Source organism: Dermochelys coriacea, chromosome 15 (assembly GCF_009764565.3).
Source record: "Dermochelys coriacea isolate rDerCor1 chromosome 15, rDerCor1.pri.v4, whole genome shotgun sequence".
NCBI classification, from domain to species: Eukaryota; Metazoa; Chordata; order Testudines; family Dermochelyidae; genus Dermochelys; species Dermochelys coriacea.
Window position 1 is genome coordinate 27,760,149 of NC_050082.1, and position 22,176 is coordinate 27,782,324.

General features: G+C 40.1%; 1 protein-coding gene across 1 annotated transcript in view; it reads left to right on the forward strand.

The window, feature by feature from the left end:
- Positions 1 to 22,176, forward strand: part of PTPN11 (protein tyrosine phosphatase non-receptor type 11) — a 42,173-nt gene that overhangs the window by 9,646 nt on the left and 10,351 nt on the right. The window contains exons 4-13 of the mRNA XM_038373050.2: positions 899 to 1,091; positions 4,721 to 4,837; positions 5,399 to 5,512; positions 12,993 to 13,089; positions 13,616 to 13,695; positions 13,825 to 13,983; positions 17,726 to 17,857; positions 19,310 to 19,464; positions 19,649 to 19,716; positions 20,614 to 20,765. Coding sequence (XP_038228978.1) covers positions 899 to 1,091; positions 4,721 to 4,837; positions 5,399 to 5,512; positions 12,993 to 13,089; positions 13,616 to 13,695; positions 13,825 to 13,983; positions 17,726 to 17,857; positions 19,310 to 19,464; positions 19,649 to 19,716; positions 20,614 to 20,765 — 1,267 coding nt within the window. The remainder of the gene's footprint in view (positions 1 to 898; positions 1,092 to 4,720; positions 4,838 to 5,398; positions 5,513 to 12,992; positions 13,090 to 13,615; positions 13,696 to 13,824; positions 13,984 to 17,725; positions 17,858 to 19,309; positions 19,465 to 19,648; positions 19,717 to 20,613; positions 20,766 to 22,176) is intronic.

A 22,176-nucleotide genomic window follows, 5' to 3' on the forward strand; every position in this document is an offset into this window, starting at 1 on the left:
TACTGCAGTGACTTCAGTATATATTTCAGAACATAATTTTATCCTGGTAACAGTGTATTATATGTGGGTTTAAGAAAACAAAAGTCAAATGCAAATGCACAGATTGCTGAAACTGACATTTTTAACAAGACAGCAATGATCAGTAGGATCTCAGACTTTGAATACTTACTAAGGAAGTATAGTGAAGGAACTCTTCAGAAATAAATGTATTTAGTTCTCTTTGGAAACTGGAATTAATTAGTCTTGACCCATTATTCAGCATTATGGCCAGTAGATGTCAGTTTATTCTCAGAAGTGAAAAAGCAGGGAAAAATAATAAAACCACACCATCATAAGGTCTGATGAAATAGTATTTCATGTTGTGTAAGGAAAACTTTCTGTTAACATAAGAGCCCTGATATCGTGCAAGTGCTTAAAATAAGCAATGGCAAAATACATGTGAGAAATTGAGGTATCTAATTGCAGTAACTGAAATTTTATTAGAACCCACTTCAGTTCTTGCTGTCTTTTCTCTTGGGATTTCTTTCTTGTGATCTGTATAGATTTTTATTAAGCAATGGTGTAATTCTTCCAAGGGTTAAATGCGTAAGAATTCAAGTATCGTAATCAGTTTTCTGTGTATGAAAGTTCCGTTTTGAAAGTTGTTTTGTGCATAATGTTTTATTACTTCTGAAGTATTTCTGTATGTGCGCACACGCCCTCTCAATTCATATATTTTCTAAGTTTATACTTTGCCAGGTTTTTTGTGCATCTTTAGCAACTCTTGTGGCCCTTGAAACCTCAGTTTAGTATGAACATTTTGGCTTGTTATAGCTGTTTAAAGCAGGTGGGCTAAGTCATGGGGACAGTGAGGAGAAGGGCAACTATATTTATTTATTTTATTTATTGTAAATTTAAGGTGGTTTCATGGACACCTTTCTGGAAAAGAAGCTGAAAAGTTATTAACAGAAAAAGGAAAACATGGAAGCTTCCTTGTGAGAGAAAGTCAAAGCCACCCAGGAGACTTTGTTCTTTCAGTCCGGACAGGAGATGATAAAGGCGAGAGTAATGATGGGAAATCAAAAGTGACCCATGTCATGATTCGGTGCCAGGTACAACAAAGCTGGAACTTCTTGACTATAAAGGCTTCTTTCCTGGTTTGCATGCTTATTCTGTCAGGAGAGGCATTACAGACTTCTCAATACTATTCAGTCCACTGATTTTGGTCAGACGGTGCTGTATGTACAGCATATTGTTTGTTTGCTTAAATTGACTTTGCTAATTTCAAGAATTCTATTAGCATTTTGTTTTTTTGACTGAATCGTGCCATAGCATATCTATATTGCTGAGGAGCTTTTAAGAGGTTTCCCTTTGATTGCATCAAGAGTCTGTCTCAAAGCCTCTGCTGATGTAGCCTTTCACATTCATGAATCTCTCTCAAGTTTGTTGCAGTCTTGTCTTACTACTTCTCTTTTCATATAATAGATCTGAGAATCCATTCAGGTGGGGTTTTTTTGTAGCTATACTATGGAGGATAGTTATTTTGTCTTTTTCATAATGTCTTTCCATAATAACAATCAAAATACAGCAAATATTTAATCCAAGGAAACCTTGTCCTACAGTTTAAATTTCAGGTAGGGTAGTTTGCCTTTACTAAAGAATGTGTTTAAACTATCTGATGCCAGGATTAATTCTTGATGGCTATTTTTATTCTCAAAACATTTTAACATATGCCCGAGTATTGGTGTTAAAGGGTCAAATCTGTTGAAAGTACTTTAATCCTTTTTAGAAAATACAGTTCTTGTAATACCTTTATTTGTCTTTAAAAAAGCAAAAACAACCCTCCCCACATCCCTAGTATAGAGAAATCAGGAATTTGGGGTGGAAATGGTGCAACTGAGTGAGAGTGCCTGCTAGAGGTTTTTGTGTTTTTGGCTGTGCATTCAGTAAATGCTGTCCAAATTTCAAGGTACACCTCTACCCCGATATAACGCGACCCGATATAACACTAATTCGGATATAACGCGGTAAAGCAGCGCTCTGGGGGTTGGGGCTGTGCGCGCCGGCAGATCAGCGTGTCTGGCTCTGACACGCTGCTCTGAGCGACATGTTAAGGGTGTCGGGCTGGGGCAAAGGGTCTCGGCGGGCGGTCAGGGGATAGGGAACGGGGGGGTTGGATGGTTCTGGGGGCGGGGTGGTCAGGGAACAGGGGCGTTGGATAGGGTGTGGGAGTCCCGGGGACCCCGTCAGGGTGCAGGGGTGTGGATAGGGGTCGGGGTAGTCGGGACAGGGAGTGGTGGGGGTTGGATGGGTCGGGGGTTCTGAGCGGTCAGTCAGGGGGTGGGAAGTGACTATTAATAATGGAAATGCTAGAGGCCAAAGCAAGTTCAATATAATGCGGTTTCACCTGTAACGCGGTAAGATTTTTTGGCTCCCGAGTCCGCATTATATTGGGGTAGAGGTGTAATTTCCTACCTTTATTTATAGAATCGTAGGACTGGAAGGGACCTCGAGAGGTCTTCTAGTCCAGTCTCCTGCACTCAAGGTAGCACTAAGTATTATCTAAACCATCCCTGCAGGGGTTTGTCAAACCTGCTCTTGAAAATCTCCAGTGACAGATTCCACACCTTCCTAGGCAATTTATTCCAGTGGTTAACCACCCTGACAGTTAGGAAGCTTTTCCTAAAGTCCAACCTAAACCGCCCTTCCTGCAGTTTAAGCCTGTTGCTTCTTGTCCTAACCTCAGAGGTTAAGGAGAACAATTTTTGTCCCTCCTCCTTGTAACAACCTTTTATGTACTTGAAAATTGTTATCATTTCCCATCTGAGTCCTTCTCTTCTCCAGACTAAACAAACCCAATTTTTTTTCAACCTTCCTTCATAGGTCATGTTTTCTAGACCTTTAATCATTTTTGTTGCTCTTCTCTGGACTTTCTCCAATTTGTTCATGTCTTTTCTGAAATGTGGCATCCAGAACTGGACACAGTATTTCCAATTGAGGCCTAATCAGCGTGGAGTAGAGCGGAAGAATTACTTCTCGTGTCTTGCTTACAATACCTCTGCTAGTACATCCCAGAATGATGTTTGCTTTTTTTTTTTTTTTTTCTTGCGCAACAGTGTGACACTGTTGACTCATATTTAACTTGTGATCCACTATGACTCCCCAGATCCCTTTCTGCAGTACTCCTTCCTAGGCGGTCATTTCCCATTTTATATGTGTGGAATTGATTTGTTCCTTCCTAAGTGGAGTAGTTTGCATTTGTCCTTATTGAATTTCATCCTATTTACTTCAGACCATTTCCCCAGCTTGACCAGATAATTTTGAATTTAAATCCTATCCTCCAAAGCACTTGCAACCCCTCCCAGCTCGGTATCATCTGCAAACTTTATAGGTGTATTCTCCATGCAATTATCTAAATCATTGAGGAAGATATTGAATAGAACCAGACCCAGAACTCATCCCTACAGGACCCCACTTGTTATGTCCTTCCAGCATGACTGTGAACCACTGATAACTACTCTCTGGGAACGATTTTCTAACCAGTTATGCACCCACCTTATAGTAGCTCCATCTAGGTCAGTGGTTCTCAACCAGGGGTCCAGGGCCCACTGGGCGGCCGCGAGCAGGTTTCAGGGGGTCTGCCGAAATAAACCAGAGAGCAGGGCCAGCGTTAGACTTGCTGGGGCCCAGGGCAAAAAGCCCAAGCCCCGCCGAGGTCTGCAAGCCGAAGCCAGAGCAACTTACCTTCATGGTGTCCTCTGTAGTGTTGGGCTTTGGGCAATTGCCTTGATTGCTACCCCCTAACGCCAACCCTGGCTTTTAATCTACTGGATATGCAGAAAAACAGATGTGGCACAGGTGGGCTGTAGAATTATTTTTAGCAAGTTGGGGGGTGGCCTCATTAAGGGAAAGGTTGAGAACCCCGGATCTAGGTTGTATTTCCCTAGTTTGTTTATGAGAGCATCATGCGAGACACTATCAAAAGCCTTACTAAAGTCAAGATATACCACGTCTACTGGTTTCTCCCTATCCACAAGGCTTATTACCCTGCCAAAGAAATCTATTAAGTTGGTTTGACCTGATTTTTTCTTAACAAATCTATGCTGACTGTCACTTATCACCCTATTATCTTCTAGGTGGTTGCAGATCTTTATGTACATTTATTTTTATGTATATTAGCCATTTTAACATGTTTAATTATTTGAGTTTATGAAAGTTTGGAAAATAAAGTTACTGTTAGAGTTCTCCAAGGCCTCAATTGATCTGTGGCTAACTTCATTGATGCTAATGGTAGATGAGATAGTAATTATATTGCTGCCTTGCTTTTTAAACAAGGACTACAGTACCAATACCTGTGTTCCAGGACCCAGTGTAGATTCTGTTGTGCTTTTATTTTGATTTATTCACATCTGATTCTCTGATTGTATCCCTCAAGTATTCTACTTGGGGTGAGTATCAGATAAGGGCACTGTTATCCTAAAAAAAAAAAAAAAAAAGCAGGTAACATTAAAATGTTCTAATTAGAAATGTATTAGAACCTTTCAGTGGAATATGCCTATCCAAGTAATCTTTTATCATTTCAGTATGGAATGGCAGGGGATAGTTAAATAGGTTTTTAAGTACACGTTTAAGGGATCTTGTGATTGGTTGAACAGTCTAGAGAGGTAATTAATGCAAACTTTATATTGTTTGTTGTGTACATTGCTATGAATGAGCACATTTTGAATATCTTTCTTGGAAGGAGCTGAAATACGATGTTGGCGGAGGGGAGAAATTTGACTCTCTAACAGATCTAGTGGAACATTATAAGAAGAACCCCATGGTAGAAACTTTGGGCACAGTACTACAGCTCAAGCAGGTGAGCTTAGTAAATGCTAGAACTTTGATCATAAACATTTAATTAACTTCAGGACAAAGGGGTGGGAAGGGTGGTAGTGGGGGGAGCTCAACCTTTTTCTTACATTCTGTAAGGTGTTGAAAGACATTCATTCATCGTTTAAAACCAAAAGTGAATTTACCGTCCTCTTTTACAACAGCATCTTAATCTTTCAGAGTGGTTCAATGATTGGATTTAAGCTGCTATAGGGTTTTTTTTTAGCCATCTATAAAGGACATAATTCTCCATTTCTGGTGCATCTAGAACTCCCCTTGGCTTCATTGAGAGTTCTGGGTCTATAAGGATTTTAAAATCCAAAAAGCTTAATGCACTGAAACTGGAACCATGAAACTGTGTGACTAGCACCACATGAATCTGATTTAAAAAAGAAAAGGGCTTCAAAATCTGGAGTGAAGCCTGGGTCCTAAAATTCTGAATGGTACCTACATACAATATGTTTAATACAGGAGATCTGTGTAAAGTAGCTTTCTCCTGTTCTTATTGCTGTGCCGTAGTTTAATATAAAATATCTTTTTTGATTAGCCCCTGAATACAACCCGTATTAATGCTGCAGAGATTGAAAGCCGGGTGCGAGAACTAAGCAAGCTAGCAGAGACCACAGATAAAGTCAAGCAAGGCTTCTGGGAAGAATTTGAGGTAATTTAAATGTTTCAAATATAAAGCAGGTGAGTCTCAGTGACAGAACTATAATTTTACCACAATTTCCCAGCTGCTCAGGGCCCCTCTGCCCCTCAAATCTTTATTCTTGCTCCTCACCCCGTGCCAGATATTGCACCTTTTCCAGTTTGCCAGTTCCACTCATGCATCGGCCAAAGATGAGTACTTGAAAGGTGTGCCTTTTCTTTTAACCCTGAGCATTGTCCCCCACCCTGTTTGAGCTGATGTTGTGCTGGGCTAAGGAAGACATTGCTTAACAGGAATGGCTGGGATTTTGGCACCAAGTCCTGTTGTCTTTCAGTGGGAATTCTTGTAAGCTCTCTTGAAAGTCCCAGAGGAGAATAATTTTGCATTTCTCTAATTCTTCTTATGAGAGGATTTCAAATTATTTTACAAAAAAATTAAGCCTTGTGACGTTCCAGTGTGGTAGGTGATTTTTTCTGATGGGTAGAGAAAGGCAGAGATGCTATGGTCAGTGGCAGACCCCAGGAGTACTGATTACCAGTTCCCCACTCTAACTACTAGATGACACTCCCTTTTTACAAGTGAAGTACAAACAAGTCTGGTATTAGGTGGCTGGTTAGCAACTGCATTGGATGTAATAGTCAAAATAGTGACTTTTGTTTATGCTTTTATAGGATTTGACTGTGATTTTCAGAGGAGCCTGTGGGAGATAGGTGCCCAACTCTTATTGAAATTTGGTAGGATTTGGGCATCTGAGGCCTGGTCTATACAAGAAAATGAGGTCAGTTTAACTTTGTTGGTCAGGGTGTGAAAAATCCACACCCCTGAGCAGCATAGATAAGCCAACCTAAGTTCCATGTAGATAGTGCTAGGTTGGCAGAAGAATTTTCCCATTGATTTAGCTAGTGCCTCTCGGGGAGGTGAATTACCTATGCCGACAGGAGAACCCCTCCCATTGGAATAGGTGCTATCTACACTGCACCACTGTAGCTTTTGTAGACAAGCTCTAACTCTACACAAATATTTAATTTGCAAGAAGCTGGGAAGTGAATCTACCCTGCACTAGCTTGCCATGGTCTAGTTGTCTGTGTGGATTCTGCTGGCCTGTATTAATAGTTTCACTTCGATCTACTCCCATTTCAAAGAGAACTAGATCATATTGTTGATGCATGTCAGCAGGGACAACTAGTCTGCAGCTGGCTAGTGTAGGGTAGTATCACATCCTATCTTGCCATAAGCTAAGTGTTCACGTAGACAAGCCTTTTTGGTTCTTTTTTTGAAAATTCCTGCTTTTCTCTTCTGCAAAATCTGCACTTTGCATGGAGAAAATTTAATGCAGTTGTTCCCCAAGAAAACTCTCTGCTTAAATTGTCAGTTAATTTGAAAAGATTTTTTTAAAAACCATACTTGATGGCAATAGAAAGTTTCCAGTGGTTTGGATTGAAGACTGCATTGTTTTTACAATTACATGGTGTTAGCCAATACAATTATTAATATGTATACCATATTAATATTGTATTACATCCAACATGTAGACAGTTAATTGACTTGTATTATGTCTTTCCCACAGTTCTGTCCACTTTGCTCACTTATGTCAAGAGATGTACATCTCTCAACACTCTGCAAAATAAAATGTAGCTTTTGGCATTAGCAAATATAAAGCCTGTCAAAGGCAAGATATATTTATTCTATGTCCTAATGCAGGTACCTTCACAGGCAACTGGTTTAAAATATGGGACATAGGAAAGGATATAGAACAACAAATTAAAGAACTGGTACAAACTGGGTTAGATCTTGGGTGACCTATAAAGTGCTTTCTAATTTGTAAGCAATTGTGTTATAAATATAAGAGGGTTTAGGGGTGTTTTTTGAAGCACACTTATTGTGTAAGGTGACCTGAACAGCACTGTGAGAAACTGCTTCCCAGAAAGATTGGTATTGTATTAACTTTTTCCTTTCTCTACTGTTCTGCTATTGACTTAAAGTATAAATTGGCTATATATGTGTAGTCAGGCAATTGACTATACATTTTGAGCAACAAGGGTCTTATAAAAATAGAATCCAGGATAATTTTTCACATAACTCCGCTTGCTAGAAATTTCAGAAAAAATCCACAAATGTGACCGTGAAGTTTTTGCTTAAGCAGTTATGTGCAGTAGAACAAAATGTCATACCTTAGTTTATGCTCAGTAAATACTAGTAAAAATTTCCAACATAGCATGTTGCTTTTTTAGTGTTCCTTTTAGTGGTAATAAGAAATGAATATGTGAATACTGATATGGCTGCAAATGGGGAAAACAATCCATTTAAAAGCCTGTCCCATTCAATTTTTTATGATACCTTTTTAAACTGAGGGGAAAGAAATAAACAATTTAAAAAACAAAACTCCCCAAGTGTTAGTATGCTGATCATGGTAGGATGGTGATGGATAACTGGTCAAACACACTCACTGCAATACAAATCTTCCTCTCCAGCTATTTATATAAAACACTCTCTCTTGCCCTTGAATTCATTGCTTCTTTGACACTCATATTTTGGGAATGCTAAAATAAAAATACTGCAGAGAGGGACCCTTTGAGCCATTTTCCAGGTTAATTTTAAATAGTGTTGGGATGACAGCTGTATAATCTGTATGCTTTGCTTAGGAATTTATTATTATTTTGTTTGGGTGCAACCCCTCCCACCTGGACCTAGCATTACCATCATCTTACCAGAAAGGCAGTAAGGGGGACACCTCCTCCCCTTCATAAGATATTGTATGTACCTTCTACATTTTTAATAGCATCTGGTGCTGGTTTCTTCCTTTAAAAACAAAAACAAAAAAAACCTCTTGATTTGAGAGTGCTTCTCTGTACATAAATTACCAGTTTCAACAGTATTCCCTATTTTTCCCTTCAAACGGAAGAAACATTAAATACAACTGCGGTATAACGTATCCCAAACCACAGTGAGATACTCCTGGCTCCGAAACTTTCTCTACCAATGGAGTGGTTCAGGAAAAGAGTGAAATGATAGCCGCTTCTAAAGGCCCTGGTGTAAATATAGGGAAATGGTTCCCATATGACAGGTTTATAGTGAAGAATTTCTTTAACTGATTATGGAATATATATTATACCACCAGCAGATGGAGACAGGAAATCAAGGAATCCTGTGATGTCAACTTCTTTTATAAAAAGGCCGGTTTCGGTTGCATAATACTGTTTGAGAAACTTACTGCGCACTGTTGGGGTTTGAGAGTGGGTGGGGAGAGTAACTATTGTCAGATGAGGATATATTTGCAAATGCATTCATTAGCTGAATAAAGTCCTTATGATTATTATTCAGCCAGCTGGGCATCATGGGAGACTTAAACAAATGGAAAGCACAAAGGAGCGTCACTAGCTGAGGTAGGAAATTGCTCTCTACCAACATGAGTGAAATAAACAGTTTCTTGGTCTTGATCAGACAAAGGCAAGAGGAAGAAGGAAACAGTTTCTAGGGTCACCATTCTTTCAGAGTTGAGTGTCTCCTCTTCCCACGAATTTTCTGCCCTCTGAGGTCAGAAAAGGGACTGTCAATAGAATTGTCTCAGCTGATCACTGTAATGAGGGAAGGTGGAGAGAAAGAATTGCAGCCTTGTATAAGTAGGGCCCAGGAGATATAAGGGTCTGTGTATCAAACTAGCATCCATTGGCTTCCATACAGAACAGGCAAATATGCTCCACAAAGTAGGCAAGCAGCCACATTCTGCTCTAACTAAATTTTCCACGTGGATGTGAACAAGAGCATGTCTGCAGAAACCGTGGTCAGTGGTATACTTTAATAGCTGCCATATCATGGCATTTAAACTGTGCTGCATGTGAAACTACATGACTTGATTTGAACCCACAATAAATTGGCTTTTCAATCTGGCTGAAGAACAAAAACGAGTGTTGCAGTTCGCATCCTTTCCCGCGGACTCTGAGTTTACCATTCCAGTACTCAGACTTCACTAGCAAAGGTCCCAAAGCTATTCTTGATTTCCCTCCTCCCCTCCCTGTTGTATGTGGTACTGGCTGATGAAATGATTTTGGCCAAAAACTTATGGAAAGGGGAAAAAGTTATAAAACCAGAAAATCTTTGTCAGCTATTTTATCCCTCCTTCCTTTCACCTTCACTGCCTTTTGGAAATTGCTGTGTTAATCCTAACTGTCTCTTAGTATCATATGGTGGTCTCTGAAATGAAACCATCTCATAAAATGTTAATGTTGCTGTTTAATTCAGCTCTGACAGTTATTAGTTGTCTATCTCTGTGGAAGACTCTAGGATGTCCATGAAACTCTGCTTGTGCCATTTATGGTCTTACTACCCAGATGGTGCTTATAAATTACTTTTCTCTTTAAGTATATTTAAGGATGTAATCCCTCTTTTTTTCCTGTGAACTACTGGATAGAGATGTTGGCAGGGTTCTTCATTCTTTTGCTTCTGAAAAAAGGCTTTTTGGTGAATTTAGTGCTTGGATGGTATAGTGAATTGAGAACCTGCATTTATTATTGCAATCAGATTTATTATCGTACTGTGTACAACTTTAATGGGCTAGCTACAAGTCACTGCTGCTTATGGGTCTCTCCTCAGGGATGCACAGAGCAATAATAATGAATTGTATGAAGCAAGGACATGTTTGTAGTCTTTCCTGTTTGAATCCCATGCTGAAAGAGCCCAGGGGCAAACTTTGCTTGCAGATTATAAAATGGACACAGGTCAATGTGCAGTGACAGTAGCGTCAAAGTGCTAATTAGACACAAGGTGTTCAGTGTAATCGGCTTATCCAAGCACCTGAAGAATCTTGCAGTATGCCAGGCACATGTTATCAGCTGAAGTGAACCTTCTGTAGAACTTTGCACCATAAATTATTACTACTACTACTACTTTGTACTAATATAGCATCTTCTGTTCTTGGCATGTTGCAAACATTAAGAATCACAACTTCCCTATAGAGATCTTATCTTGATTCTAAAGATGGGGAAACTGAAGGGCAGAGAGGCTCAGTGTCTTGTCCAAGATAACACAGGAGTTTTGTGCTGGAGTGGGGAATTGAATCCAGGTTTCCCAACGCCACAGGACCATCCTTCTGCTCACTTTTGCTATGTCACCATTTTTCCATCTGTAAAAAGGAGATAATAATACTTTCCTCCCTTCAGAGGGATACCTCAAGGCTTCCTTAAGGTTAAGCATATATAGCACTTTTCATGCAAAAGTGTAAGTCCTGTTACTGCTTTGGGGGCTAATTTTGCTCTCTGGTCCTATTGTAGCACATGTCTGCCTTGATTATTGTTGTTCTAGTATGGCATGCATTGAGATGAGAGAATAGTTTGAAACAAGTCTGTAATATTCTTTATTTTAAGGATGTTTCTTCTTATCACCTTCTAGTTTTCATCTAGAGTTGCTTTTGGAGAGTCTTTGTTAGTTTTTCTCTTAACACTCGCCCCCGATCTTCCCTCATTATTTAGGATTTGCCTGGCTGTTGCTTACAAGAATCCACTCCTCTTCTTGAAAGCTTGTGTTGTGGCAATGCAATATAATCTCTGGCAGCTTGTCTCTGCACTTCCCAGCAATATTGCTACATATTGGTAGTGCCGGAAGCGGAGGAAGAAAGCCAAATAAGGCCCGAAGGAATCCAGTTCAGGTAGAGAAGTCCAGACCACAAAGTGCCACACTATCTGTATAGAGCTCAAATGGTTACCACATTTAATTGTTGTTTGCAGTGTTGTAACCTTGTCTCAGGATATTGGAGGGATAAGGTGGGTGAGGTAATATCTCAAGAAGAGTTCTTTGTAGCTCGAAAGCTTGTCTTTTCACCAATGGAAGTTGATCCAATAAAAAATAATACATTGCCCACTTTGTCTCTCTAATAGTTAATTATTAGCAGCATTAAAAGTAGTACCAGACTGCTAAGCAGACTTTCTCTCCTCCCTTTAACTCAGCAGCTGGGAGAAATATAAGCAAGTATCTTTATGTTTAGTTTTAAATCTTACAAGGAGGGTTCAGACCAACCCCCAATGATCTGTGGCTCTGTTCTTCAGACCTACTTGGCAAAAACTCTGCTTGGCTTCTCCTCCTCTTTCCCCCCCCCCCCCCCCCCCGGCGCTTTCTCCTTGAGGACCTCCACTCCTTAATCCATCCTATGTTTAATTTCCTTCTTAAAGTAGGCAGCTACTCTAGGAAAAATCTAGTATCGTCTGGGCAAAAAGATCAGTTCTTTTTTTCACGTCACTGGAGGGGCAGGAGAGGTGTCTCTCTTTTGTTTGCTTTAATTGTATTGGCACTTCAAAGCAGTGTGAACATTGATTGGTACTCCCAGCTGTCTCTGAGGTAGTAGGGATTGCCCCTTACTTCTCAAGACTTTCTCTGTGTCCCACAGTGAGTCCATATCAGAAACTGGGTTAGAACTTGGTGCTCCTAGGGTCCCATTTCTCTGCTCAGTCCCCTAGACCACATTTCCTTCCCCTTTGAGAGTCACTGCCTAGGAAACGATAACTAGCTGTTTGTTAGCTGTGGACTTGAAATTGAGATTCCTGGATTCTCTTCTGGGCTTTGCCAGTGTCTGTGATTTTGGGCAAGTCCCTTTAAATTGTTCTCTGCCTATTCTTTCCATCTGCAAAATGGGCATGACTATGTCACTGGTGTGTTATGAAGCTTAGTTACCATTTGTAAAAGCATTTGCGATTCTCTGGTTAAACTGCTTGGAAAATCCCAGCCCAGCTTCTTGCTTCATATGATGACACAAGTCTTTGAGTATGCTTTGGGAGGTCCCTTAACTTAATTGTTTAAATGCTGAATGGTCACATATGGTCCTTCATTCTTGAATTCTTTGTAACATGTTACCACTAAATAGTGGATTTTAGGAATTAGACATGAAGTGATCATGTTTTAATGCTTACCTTAAGTTAGAAATCTAGCCAGAAGATTTAACACTTGGAGGATCTAGCCCACAGTACAGTGCATTCACGTTCAGGCATTCACTTTCATTTTGCAGTTGGCTTGTTGTTTCCTTCAGACTGCCAAACTTCTGCATTTAAAAAAAAAAACAACAAAAAATTTTATGCCAGGTTTATGTAACCAAATATTGTTTTCTGTATATAAAGTTCCATAGGAAGTTAAATTTAAAAAAGACCAACCTGTACATGCAGGTATCTGCCTTAAAGCAAGAGAATGGAAACTTGCTGATGCAATGGTTATTTGACTTACAAAAGTTTGGATTCCATACATAAGCTTTTGCCTTGAAAGCCATCACATATTATTTCTAGTAATGCTGCTGTTTTGAATTTCCTAATTCAGTGTGTTTAACCCTTTGTACCAAGCTTATTAAACCAACTTGAATGCTGACGGCATGAGATTTCATTTTTCTCATGATGTCTAATATGATAGTCAAATGTCAGATTTTTCTCTACAGCCACCGCTGTGTGTGCTCTGTCTCATCATTCCCAGTGTGGTGCAAGTTTTAGTGAAACCAGCTGTTTGTGCCCTTTTCATCTAGACTTTACAACAGCAAGAATGCAAACTTCTATATAGTCGTAAAGAGGGTCAACGGCAAGAAAGCAAAAACAAAAATAGATACAAAAACATTTTACCTTGTAAGTAGTATTCACTTTTTTCTTGTTTCACTGTTAACATTGGGCTGGTACACTCACGGATTCTTTCACGGGGAAGCTAATAATTATTGGCCAGTGGTACAGTGCTCTTCTATTAAAACACCAACAAGCTAAACTATTGCTCAGAGATCAACACTAGTGCTCAGTAAGTTTGAGGATTAATTTGTGCTGTAGTGGTGCAGGACAGAATAATTATATATACTTTTTATATATCTCATATTCAGATTAATTGCAAATATGAAGCACTGACTAAATAAGAGAACACAAACAACTTGATGTTTGATTTTAATTTCTTCGGAAATTTGAAATTGTCCTAGGGAGCAGGGAGAGAGGAAAGGTTGAGTCATCTGGCCATTTTCTTAGCTATTAGAAATGGTAAGTAGTCAAGTACATGCAAAAGTTGGCCTTCATGTAGTTTGTTTGGTACTAAGGAACCAATTACAAGTTGGCTTGTTAGCAATCACAGAATGCAGCAGTTTAACATGCTGTTTACTTATCCTTCCTCTAGTTGATCATACCAGAGTTGTTCTACATGACGGAGATCCAAATGAACCAGTTTCAGATTATATCAATGCTAATATTATTATGGTAAGTGTGTTATTGCCTCCTTCAATTTGTCACTGGCACAGAGCATGCTTGCTATTGTATCCCCTCCTAAAAACAAATTAAAGTTATTTTACAATCACATCATTCATTGATATTTGTTTTGATCTCTAGCCTGAATTTGAAAGTAAATGCAACAATTCAAAGCCAAAAAAAAGTTACATTGCTACTCAAGGCTGTCTGCAGAACACAGTGAATGACTTCTGGAGAATGGTATTCCAGGAGAACTCTCGCGTTATCGTTATGACAACAAAAGAAGTCGAAAGAGGAAAGGTAAAATGGAACTTTGGGCGGGCCCCGGTAAAAGTCATTAAGTTTCAACACAAATAAGGATTAACCAGACTTCAGTCACGTTGACTTACAAGCTTAAAAATGGTGAGGTGGTGCAGCTGCAACTGCCATTGGAGACCCGGGCCCTGATCTGCAAGATGCAGAGTGCCCTCTCCTCTCACTGATAGCAATTGGAGTCAAGGGCACACTCATCTTACCGGATCAGGCTCTTGTTTAATAAAGGCTGACTAAGTTACAGCTGCCTTACGAGAATTTACTTACTGCAAAATTACTTAAGGGGAGGGGACAGTGAAGGAACTGGTGCAGCCAGGCTGGCAGACTGTACACTTTAAGGGAGTTAATGCCGTGTGCTTGAAACTAAAATATTGCTGCTTATCGGTATCAAGCCCAAACTCTATTAGTTGTAAAGCCTTTGTGGATTCTATTTGTATAAGCAGGTTGGGGAGGTTGTTACTATGAAAATAAATTTATTGGAGTGCACCACTCGTTAACTGGAAATTTCAACAATGTTAAGTACAGTTTTCTGCCATGCATTCATGCTAGCCTGAGTAGCGTTTATTAGACTTCTAGAATGTGTTTCTCTTCTTCCTTCTTTATTTTCACTGCTTTCCAGACTTGGTATTGATAAAACTCTTTAGGCTTGTACAATGAGCTAGTCAGTTGGATTGTAACTACATCCAGATGAGAATCCCCAAAGCAGGAATGATTTAGCACTTTTATTTCTAACATCCTGTCTTCTGCCTCCAAGTGCAGTCTGCGAGCCATGTTCTGCGTGAGCACAGCTGCTCACTCACTAGAGACTCACAGATCACTAGGGTTGAACTGCTCTGGCAATCCCAGCATGTTTATTACTTTGAAAGAGAACTTTTACAGCTATGTATCCCAGAACTTCATCTTGTTTCTTTTAAATGAAGAGAGATCTTGTTTGTTCCCCTGTCCTATGATCTTACTCTGTTTCTGGATCCTAAACTTGTCATGTGGGTGGGTGGGTGGATGAGGGGAACAGAAGAAAGAGAAATGGCTCAGAAATCTTGACAGAGTGTAAAAATAGTACCCCACTGCTTGTGTGCAGCCTGGTTTTCTCTCTCGGGTGTCCTTTGCCTTGGATTTTTGCAAACACTTTTGCTGATAGTCTGTACTTTGTTCTTGTAGTTTCTGTGCCTTTTCTCTGTTCTTTCCTCTATTTCTTTGTGAATATGATACTTCGTGTTTTAATCTTATACCTCATGTCTTCAGTAAAAAGAAAATATCCTTCCACTCAGCATGATGAGGGCCTGGAAGAAGGCTGAGTAAGAAGATAGCTAGTGCTCTCTTATGTAACAAATAATTGACAATGTTTTTCCCTTTGCTTGACCATATAAAGTAATGAAGAATTTTAATACTCTTGGTACAGAAGCTGGATATTTGTAGCTTTTGTTGGCATTTCCCCCCACCTTAAAGTCTCCAGCCTGCCATCAGCAGGGCTGTGGGTTAGCAACTGGTTTCGACTTTTGAGTTGTTAAAATCCTGCCTGCCCTTCATTTAAAAAAAAAAAAAAACAATTACTCTCCCGGGGTGGCTTGATGAAGGACTATGTGACAGGTTCCCTCTGTTCAGAGTGCAGTGAAGAAAGACCAGCTGGCCCATTGGAAGGAGCTGTGCCGTGGCTTCCTCACTCCTGGAACAAAATGAAGAGATTTTGGGTGGCTTCAAAGGAGTCATGCTTCATGGCACCCTCAGGATCCTGTAACTTCTGTGATGTTTGACCAGGTGGGCCAGGCTCATCTTGACTTTCAGTTTTTGCTGTCTTTCGTAAAGGATTGCTAGATGCTGCTGCTGCTCTAGCAATAGCCGTTTTGCAGAGGCTTCACTTCTTGTTCCACCAGTCAACACTTCTGCTGCACACTCCCCAAGTTTCTTGGCACTTCTCTCTAAATCGAGCGGGTCTGCTCTCCACACTAATGACATAGCCCTTTAAAGTGATTCAGTAATCAGATTGTTAAAGTGCTGCATCATGTGCCAAGTGCTTTTGAGGTATGCTTCAGCCTTTTCTCTTCAGTAATGACAGGTTTCAGAGTAGCAGCCGTGTTAGTCTGTATTCGCAAAAAGAAAAGGAGTGAGTTTTTTCATGAAGTTGACAGATTTCCACTCTATATACTGTTAGTCTCTGAGGTGCCACAAGTACTCCTTTTCTCTTCAGTAGACACTGATTGCTGGCCTGGTTGGATATGAAAGCTTTTACACCTCAGGCCAAGGTGCTTTTTGATATGCAGGAGGTAGAGGGAAGTGTCTGTCTCAGAGAGGATGACTTTAGGAATAGTTTGCTTCAGGCAGTAGGGGATCATGAAACTGTTTTGGATCTATCTAGGTCTCTTAAGACTGCAAAATAAGCAGGAGGAGAAGCAAACTAAAGCACATCATTACGAATTAAAATTCTCTCTCTAAATAATTGTCTCCACCTTGTCTCTCTCTCAAATTAAAATAATGCAGTCTTGGAAGGAATCCACTGAGCTGATGTACAATGAATCCCCTTTCCCATACTGATGACTCTTTTTAATATTACACATTACCGTTGAGACTCTTTATGCCAGCAGCTGCTTCCTTGTTCAGTATTGTGCATTAAAACTGCAAATTGTTATCTCTGTCTACTTAAATACAAGATGTGGGTTTCAGGGCAGCTTGTGCTTTTTGAAGAAAATACAAACAAACAAACAAACAAACCAAATCTTAGATCCAAAGCATCCTGGCAAATGTTTATGCATCCAGCATAATATCTTCTCATGTTGGCAGCAAGATCCTTTCCTCTGTTGTGTTTTCTGTTTGCCGTTGAGTTTTGGCAGTGAAATTATTGACCTTCAGATGCACATTTATGGAGAAGTTGTTCCCTACAGCAATCTGTGGGTGGTCTGCATTTGATATTGCTGTCTCTGTCTACTACAGATTGTTCATCCTTACAGTACATGGAATAGGCTTGCATTCTTATGTTCTCAATAATTATTGTATCTAGCTATTCCCTATTACTGTTTCACTTGGTTCTGGAGGACTTGCTCCTTTTTATGTGGAATACATCATCACAGACTATAGAATAGTCTTCCAAGGGAAGTGGGGCACTCTGAACCAAGCCTTCATAGCAACAGAGACAGCATTTTGCACCCCATGGAGAACAATTCCTCATTGCTTGGTGGATGACCTGAAGAGCCCAGTGAACCTTCTGTGCTCTGATTTCTAAATGAGGCGAAGGACAAACTTCTTCCAAGATGCTTCTATACTAAAAATGGCCCTTTTCTTTGACTTATGTTTATAGCTTTAAATATTAGGTTTTAGAGCTACTTGTGAGGTTAATGCATTCCATTTGAAGTTCTCCATGTATTAAAAGTACTTCTGAGTGTGTCATATGCTTCTAGGCTTTCCTCTTCGCTGTCACTGTGATGTGGTGGGTTTTTTTTTTTTTGGTCGTCTACTGAAGCTAACAACATCAGGAATGCTGCTAGAAAGCAAACCCTCCTCCCCCAATCTGTCCTTATTGTCTTGACCCTCTGAGGTTCCTTACATTCTCTTTTCTTCCCATCTTGCACAGGAAAAAGAAATATTCGCCTTGAATGGACTTTGGGTAAGACAGGCAAACCTAGCTTTGCCTGTTAAGCTAGTCTTAGCAAATCTGCACCATGCTAGTAACTATGTGAACTTTGTATTTATATAGACCATAAAATCAGATAGTAATTACTTTTTTTTGTCTGTCTTCCAGAGTAAGTGTGTCAAATACTGGCCTGATGAATATGCGTTAAAGGAATACGGGGTTATGCGTGTTAGGAATGTTAAGGAAAGTGCAGCTCATGACTATACGCTAAGAGAACTGAAACTTTCTAAAGTTGGTCAGGTAAGTATGTCAGTGCCTTTTTTCTTTTTTTTTTTTTTTTGGTTTAGTCCTTTAGAGTTTCTAACAAATCATCTTTTAATTTAGGCTGCAAAAAATAATTGCTGAAAGGACTAAACCTTCTATTGATCACAAGAGAGAATCCAGGAACAGGCTTTTAGTTTTAATAAATCAAGCCCAGTCCCTCTCTTTGAGGCTCGAGTTCTAAGTCAAGGAATTTGGTCTTTTGAGCTTGGAATAATGTCTTTATTCTCCAGATTCTTGTAGCCGATATTTAAGTACTTCAGCAGAGAACATATCTCTGTAGATTTACCAGGAGACCTGAAGTTAAGGTGATCTTGCCCTTAAGTGCAAACCAAATCATCCTTCAATCTATTTAGATGCTCACATGTGCCCATTCACTATAGTATCTGAGTGCCTTGCATCACCTTCATTTGTAAGGTACCTATGCAATGACTGTTAGTCTGCTCCTGATGTGGATGGGAGCCTTCCTGTTCGCCATACCAGAGTAATTCACTACTGCCATATTGCCAGGTTTAATTGTTTTACTGTTTTGTTTTTCTTATTTATTCTGCAGTACGCAAAAGCATGCTAAGTTTGAGTATATAGCCCAGGGTCGATACCCTGAAGAGCTTAGTCTGTGACCGAAGGAGCTGCATACCGATGGGGTGGCAGTGAGGGAGGAGATAGCTGTGGTTACTGTATGTGATTATGCAGCAAAGGCATGTGCACAGCATGCTTGACTTATATATGAATGAAAAGGAAACTGACTTTTCTTGAAGGTGTTAGAAGTGACTCTCAAAGGAGGGATTTGAAGGATGGGAGGGTGTTAGGTTGGCAGACCGGTTCAGGCAGAGCATTCTATGTGCAGGGGAGAGTGTGGAAAAAGGTGCAAAAACTGTTGAGGGATAAGCAAACAAGCAGGTTGCTTAGGCTGATGTCACTGGTAGAGTGAGACCATGAATGGTGGGTGGGGTGGGAGGAGAGCACAACCTGGTAAGAGATTAAGACCTTGATTCAGCAATTAGAAAGCATGCAAGTCATCCCACTGAAGTTAGGTTAGGTTAGGTTAGGTCAGGTCAAGGTCAGGGGCAGAGTCCTGAAGGTGAGGACAAGAAGCTAAAGATTGATGCAGTAGAGAAGCAGGGAGCCATGAAGGGATTCAAGGAAGCAGATGGCATGGTGAGAAGAATGCCAGGCTAGGAAGAACTATTGTGGAGGCTGTGTTCATCTGGAGTGGAAGAAAGCAGTGTGGGTGTTGGGGAGGCTAGAGAGAAGGTTACTGTAATCAAGAGGAGTGCATGGCCTTTTTAGTTTTTGATGGTGTTAAGAAGCCCGTTGTGTTTTCCTTTTTTAAAACAAAGTCTGATTCACCCTGAGTAAATGGACGCTTTTGGTTGGGTTTCTCTTGATATATTTAATTTTTTCACACATGTGGTGGTGTCTCTTTTTCAGGGGAACACTGAGAGAACAGTCTGGCAATATCACTTCAGAACCTGGCCTGATCATGGAGTACCCAGTGATCCTGGTGGTGTCCTGGACTTCTTGGAGGAGGTCCACCACAAGCAAGAAAGCATTGCTGATTCAGGACCTGTTGTGGTGCATTGCAGGTACAATAATGCAACTTATCTCCTAGCTTCTGCAATAAGCTGCTTCTTAATACCACCGTTTGGAAGTCCAGTACATCTTTATATTGGACACTTATTTAGGTTGGGCTACTCTGACTTTATTGCCTATTCAGAAAGGAAACCATAATCACTTCCTGATTTTTTTTTTTTTTTTTTTTTTTGACAGCGCTGGGATTGGACGAACAGGAACTTTTATCGTGATTGATATTCTTATTGACATAATCCGAGAAAAAGGTAGGTCCCCAGTTTAGTTTCTTCACAAGTGCTGTGAAAGTGCCATTATCTTTGAGAAGGAGACAATTGGTGAAGATCAGGAAGAAGTTGCAAAGTGTACGTTTGTGCCTGGCAGAAATCACATCCTTTGAGATGTGCTCCCATTGACTTCAAAGGGATGGGAGGGTGTTAGGTTGGCAGACCGGTGACCAAAGCCCGGAATGAGGATTTTGCATCTCACCTACAGAGACTTTGTAAATTCCATATTTTTTTTGCTGGCATACCTGATTTTTGCCAACACCTTTATTCTGCGACTATCCATTTGTACCTATGGTTTGCCATCTTCGCTGTCGAAAGCATTTTAATGATCTTGGTTTCCTATTTGCAAGGGCAAGTTGTGAGGTCTTCTTCTAAAGTTATAGTGGACAGACAATGCCATGTTAATATCCTTTATATAACTCAACATAAAGTTAATACTATACTGATATAAGGTCTTTCTTGATCTGAAGACTGCTCATCACTTGTCTCCTTTCTCAGCTATGGTCTAGTGGACTTTTTTTCTTTAAGTTCCAAGTATTCCACCTTTACCCTGGCGCCTCTGTATTATGATGAACGTTTTCAGCTGAAGACTGGATGTGACTTCATTTGGAGTCTAATATGGCAATACAAAGTGATGGTTCCTTCATCCTCCAGAACAGCTTGGCATCCTGTCTTTACAGTACTGCAAGTTTATGTACAAATGGCTAAGCAAGACTCTCAAACTCAGATTTCCACACCAAATCATTATTACAGGAGTGCCCAAATGTGCTATGTGTTTTATATTCACAAGGGAAAACAGAGTCTCTGTCCCAAAGAGTTGACAGTCAAAAAAAAGAGCATGTGTTACACTGCTGTACTAACACTGGTGGTCTCTTCTAGGCGTGGACTGTGATATTGATGTTCCAAAGACCATTCAGATGGTGAGATCGCAGCGGTCAGGGATGGTTCAAACAGAAGCACAGTACAGATTTATTTACATGGCAGTACAACACTACATTGAAACGCTACAGCGTAGAATTGAAGAGGAGCAGGTATGTTGGTCCCAAACCTACCACAGTCTTTGTGCAGTGATTCTGATTAGGAGCTTACTGCGATGATGGGAACAAGCAGAATTGCCCCGTTGCCGTCTGACTCTTTGAGGCATATCTACTGTATGTTGATTATATATATATCATGAAAAGGCTTGTTCTATTACACTATTCGTTCAAAGAGCTTTACTATCTATTCAAGTCACTATCTTAAAAGACTTGTTGAAACTGAAGGATTTAGATAATTCTAAAGTAGTAAGAACACTTAGTTTTCGGCCATCTAGGGGTGGGAGAAGATTCCTCCATCACTATTCCTACCTACAGTATTTTCATGGAAGGTGCAGCATGAAACTGTGGCCCAATCCTGCATTCCTAGTGCACTCAGAACTCTTATTAACTTCACTGATTTAGGTTAGGATGTGGAAAGAATGAAAAGTAAGACTCTGTCTTAATAAAGAAGACCCCCTTCTGCTTCACTGTACATAACGTGGATTTCAAGAGTTATTTCAAGTTTCTCCATTAAATCTCTGTTTGAAGTATAGTAATTGTATTTGATCAGCAGTCACGGCAACACCTGTTTTGGAAGTCTAACATTTTAAGTGTTTAGTGATTAAAAGGTGATTATGTTGGGCTTAGTTTAAGTCTTTGGAAAGAAATACTTTTAAACAATGGAGCCAATGTTACTGCAGCATAATAGCCAAGGAAGAGAGAGCATTTAGAGCAGACCTCATTGGAACAAGGTAGAGTGACTGCATTGGAATGAGTGTTGGTCAGCTCAGGATTAGTTAAAGTGGAATCATGGAGGTATTCCTTGCTCTGGAAAGCTCCAGCAGCCCCAAAATGCCTTTGCAGATTGTTTATATTGTGTTGTGACGGAGCGTTCATTCTTCTTCTGTCCTTTTCTTCCTTGGCTCTTTCATTCTTTCAATCCTTACCCTAAATTACTACCATCCTGGGTTCTTAGCCTTGTCTGAAACAGCAGGGGCTGTTCTCCTCTGCAGTTCTCCATACTGCTGCAACGAATATATAGCTAAAGCTTCCGATCTTTCTCCCTCTTCCAAGACCATTCACACCATCTGTTACACACCTAATCTCCACCGCCTGCAGAACAGGAGTCTCCAGGCGCTTCAAACATTTTTCTTTTATGACTCTGTCCTACCTTGCCTTAAAGCTCACTGAAGTTTGAAAATGCACAGAGTTCTCTGCAAAGCTCTTACCCTCATATATTGTTCAATACACTTGCAGCCCTGCACTAAATTGCCTCTACTGTCTCTTGGCATTTTTTTTTAGTTCCAATATAAATGGAACTAATACCTTTAAATAGCATCTGATACTAGAACAGAGGAATCTCTTTCTCCTGTGATGGTCAGATTAAATCTGTAGTCATGTAAAATTTATACTACTGTGCTAAAAT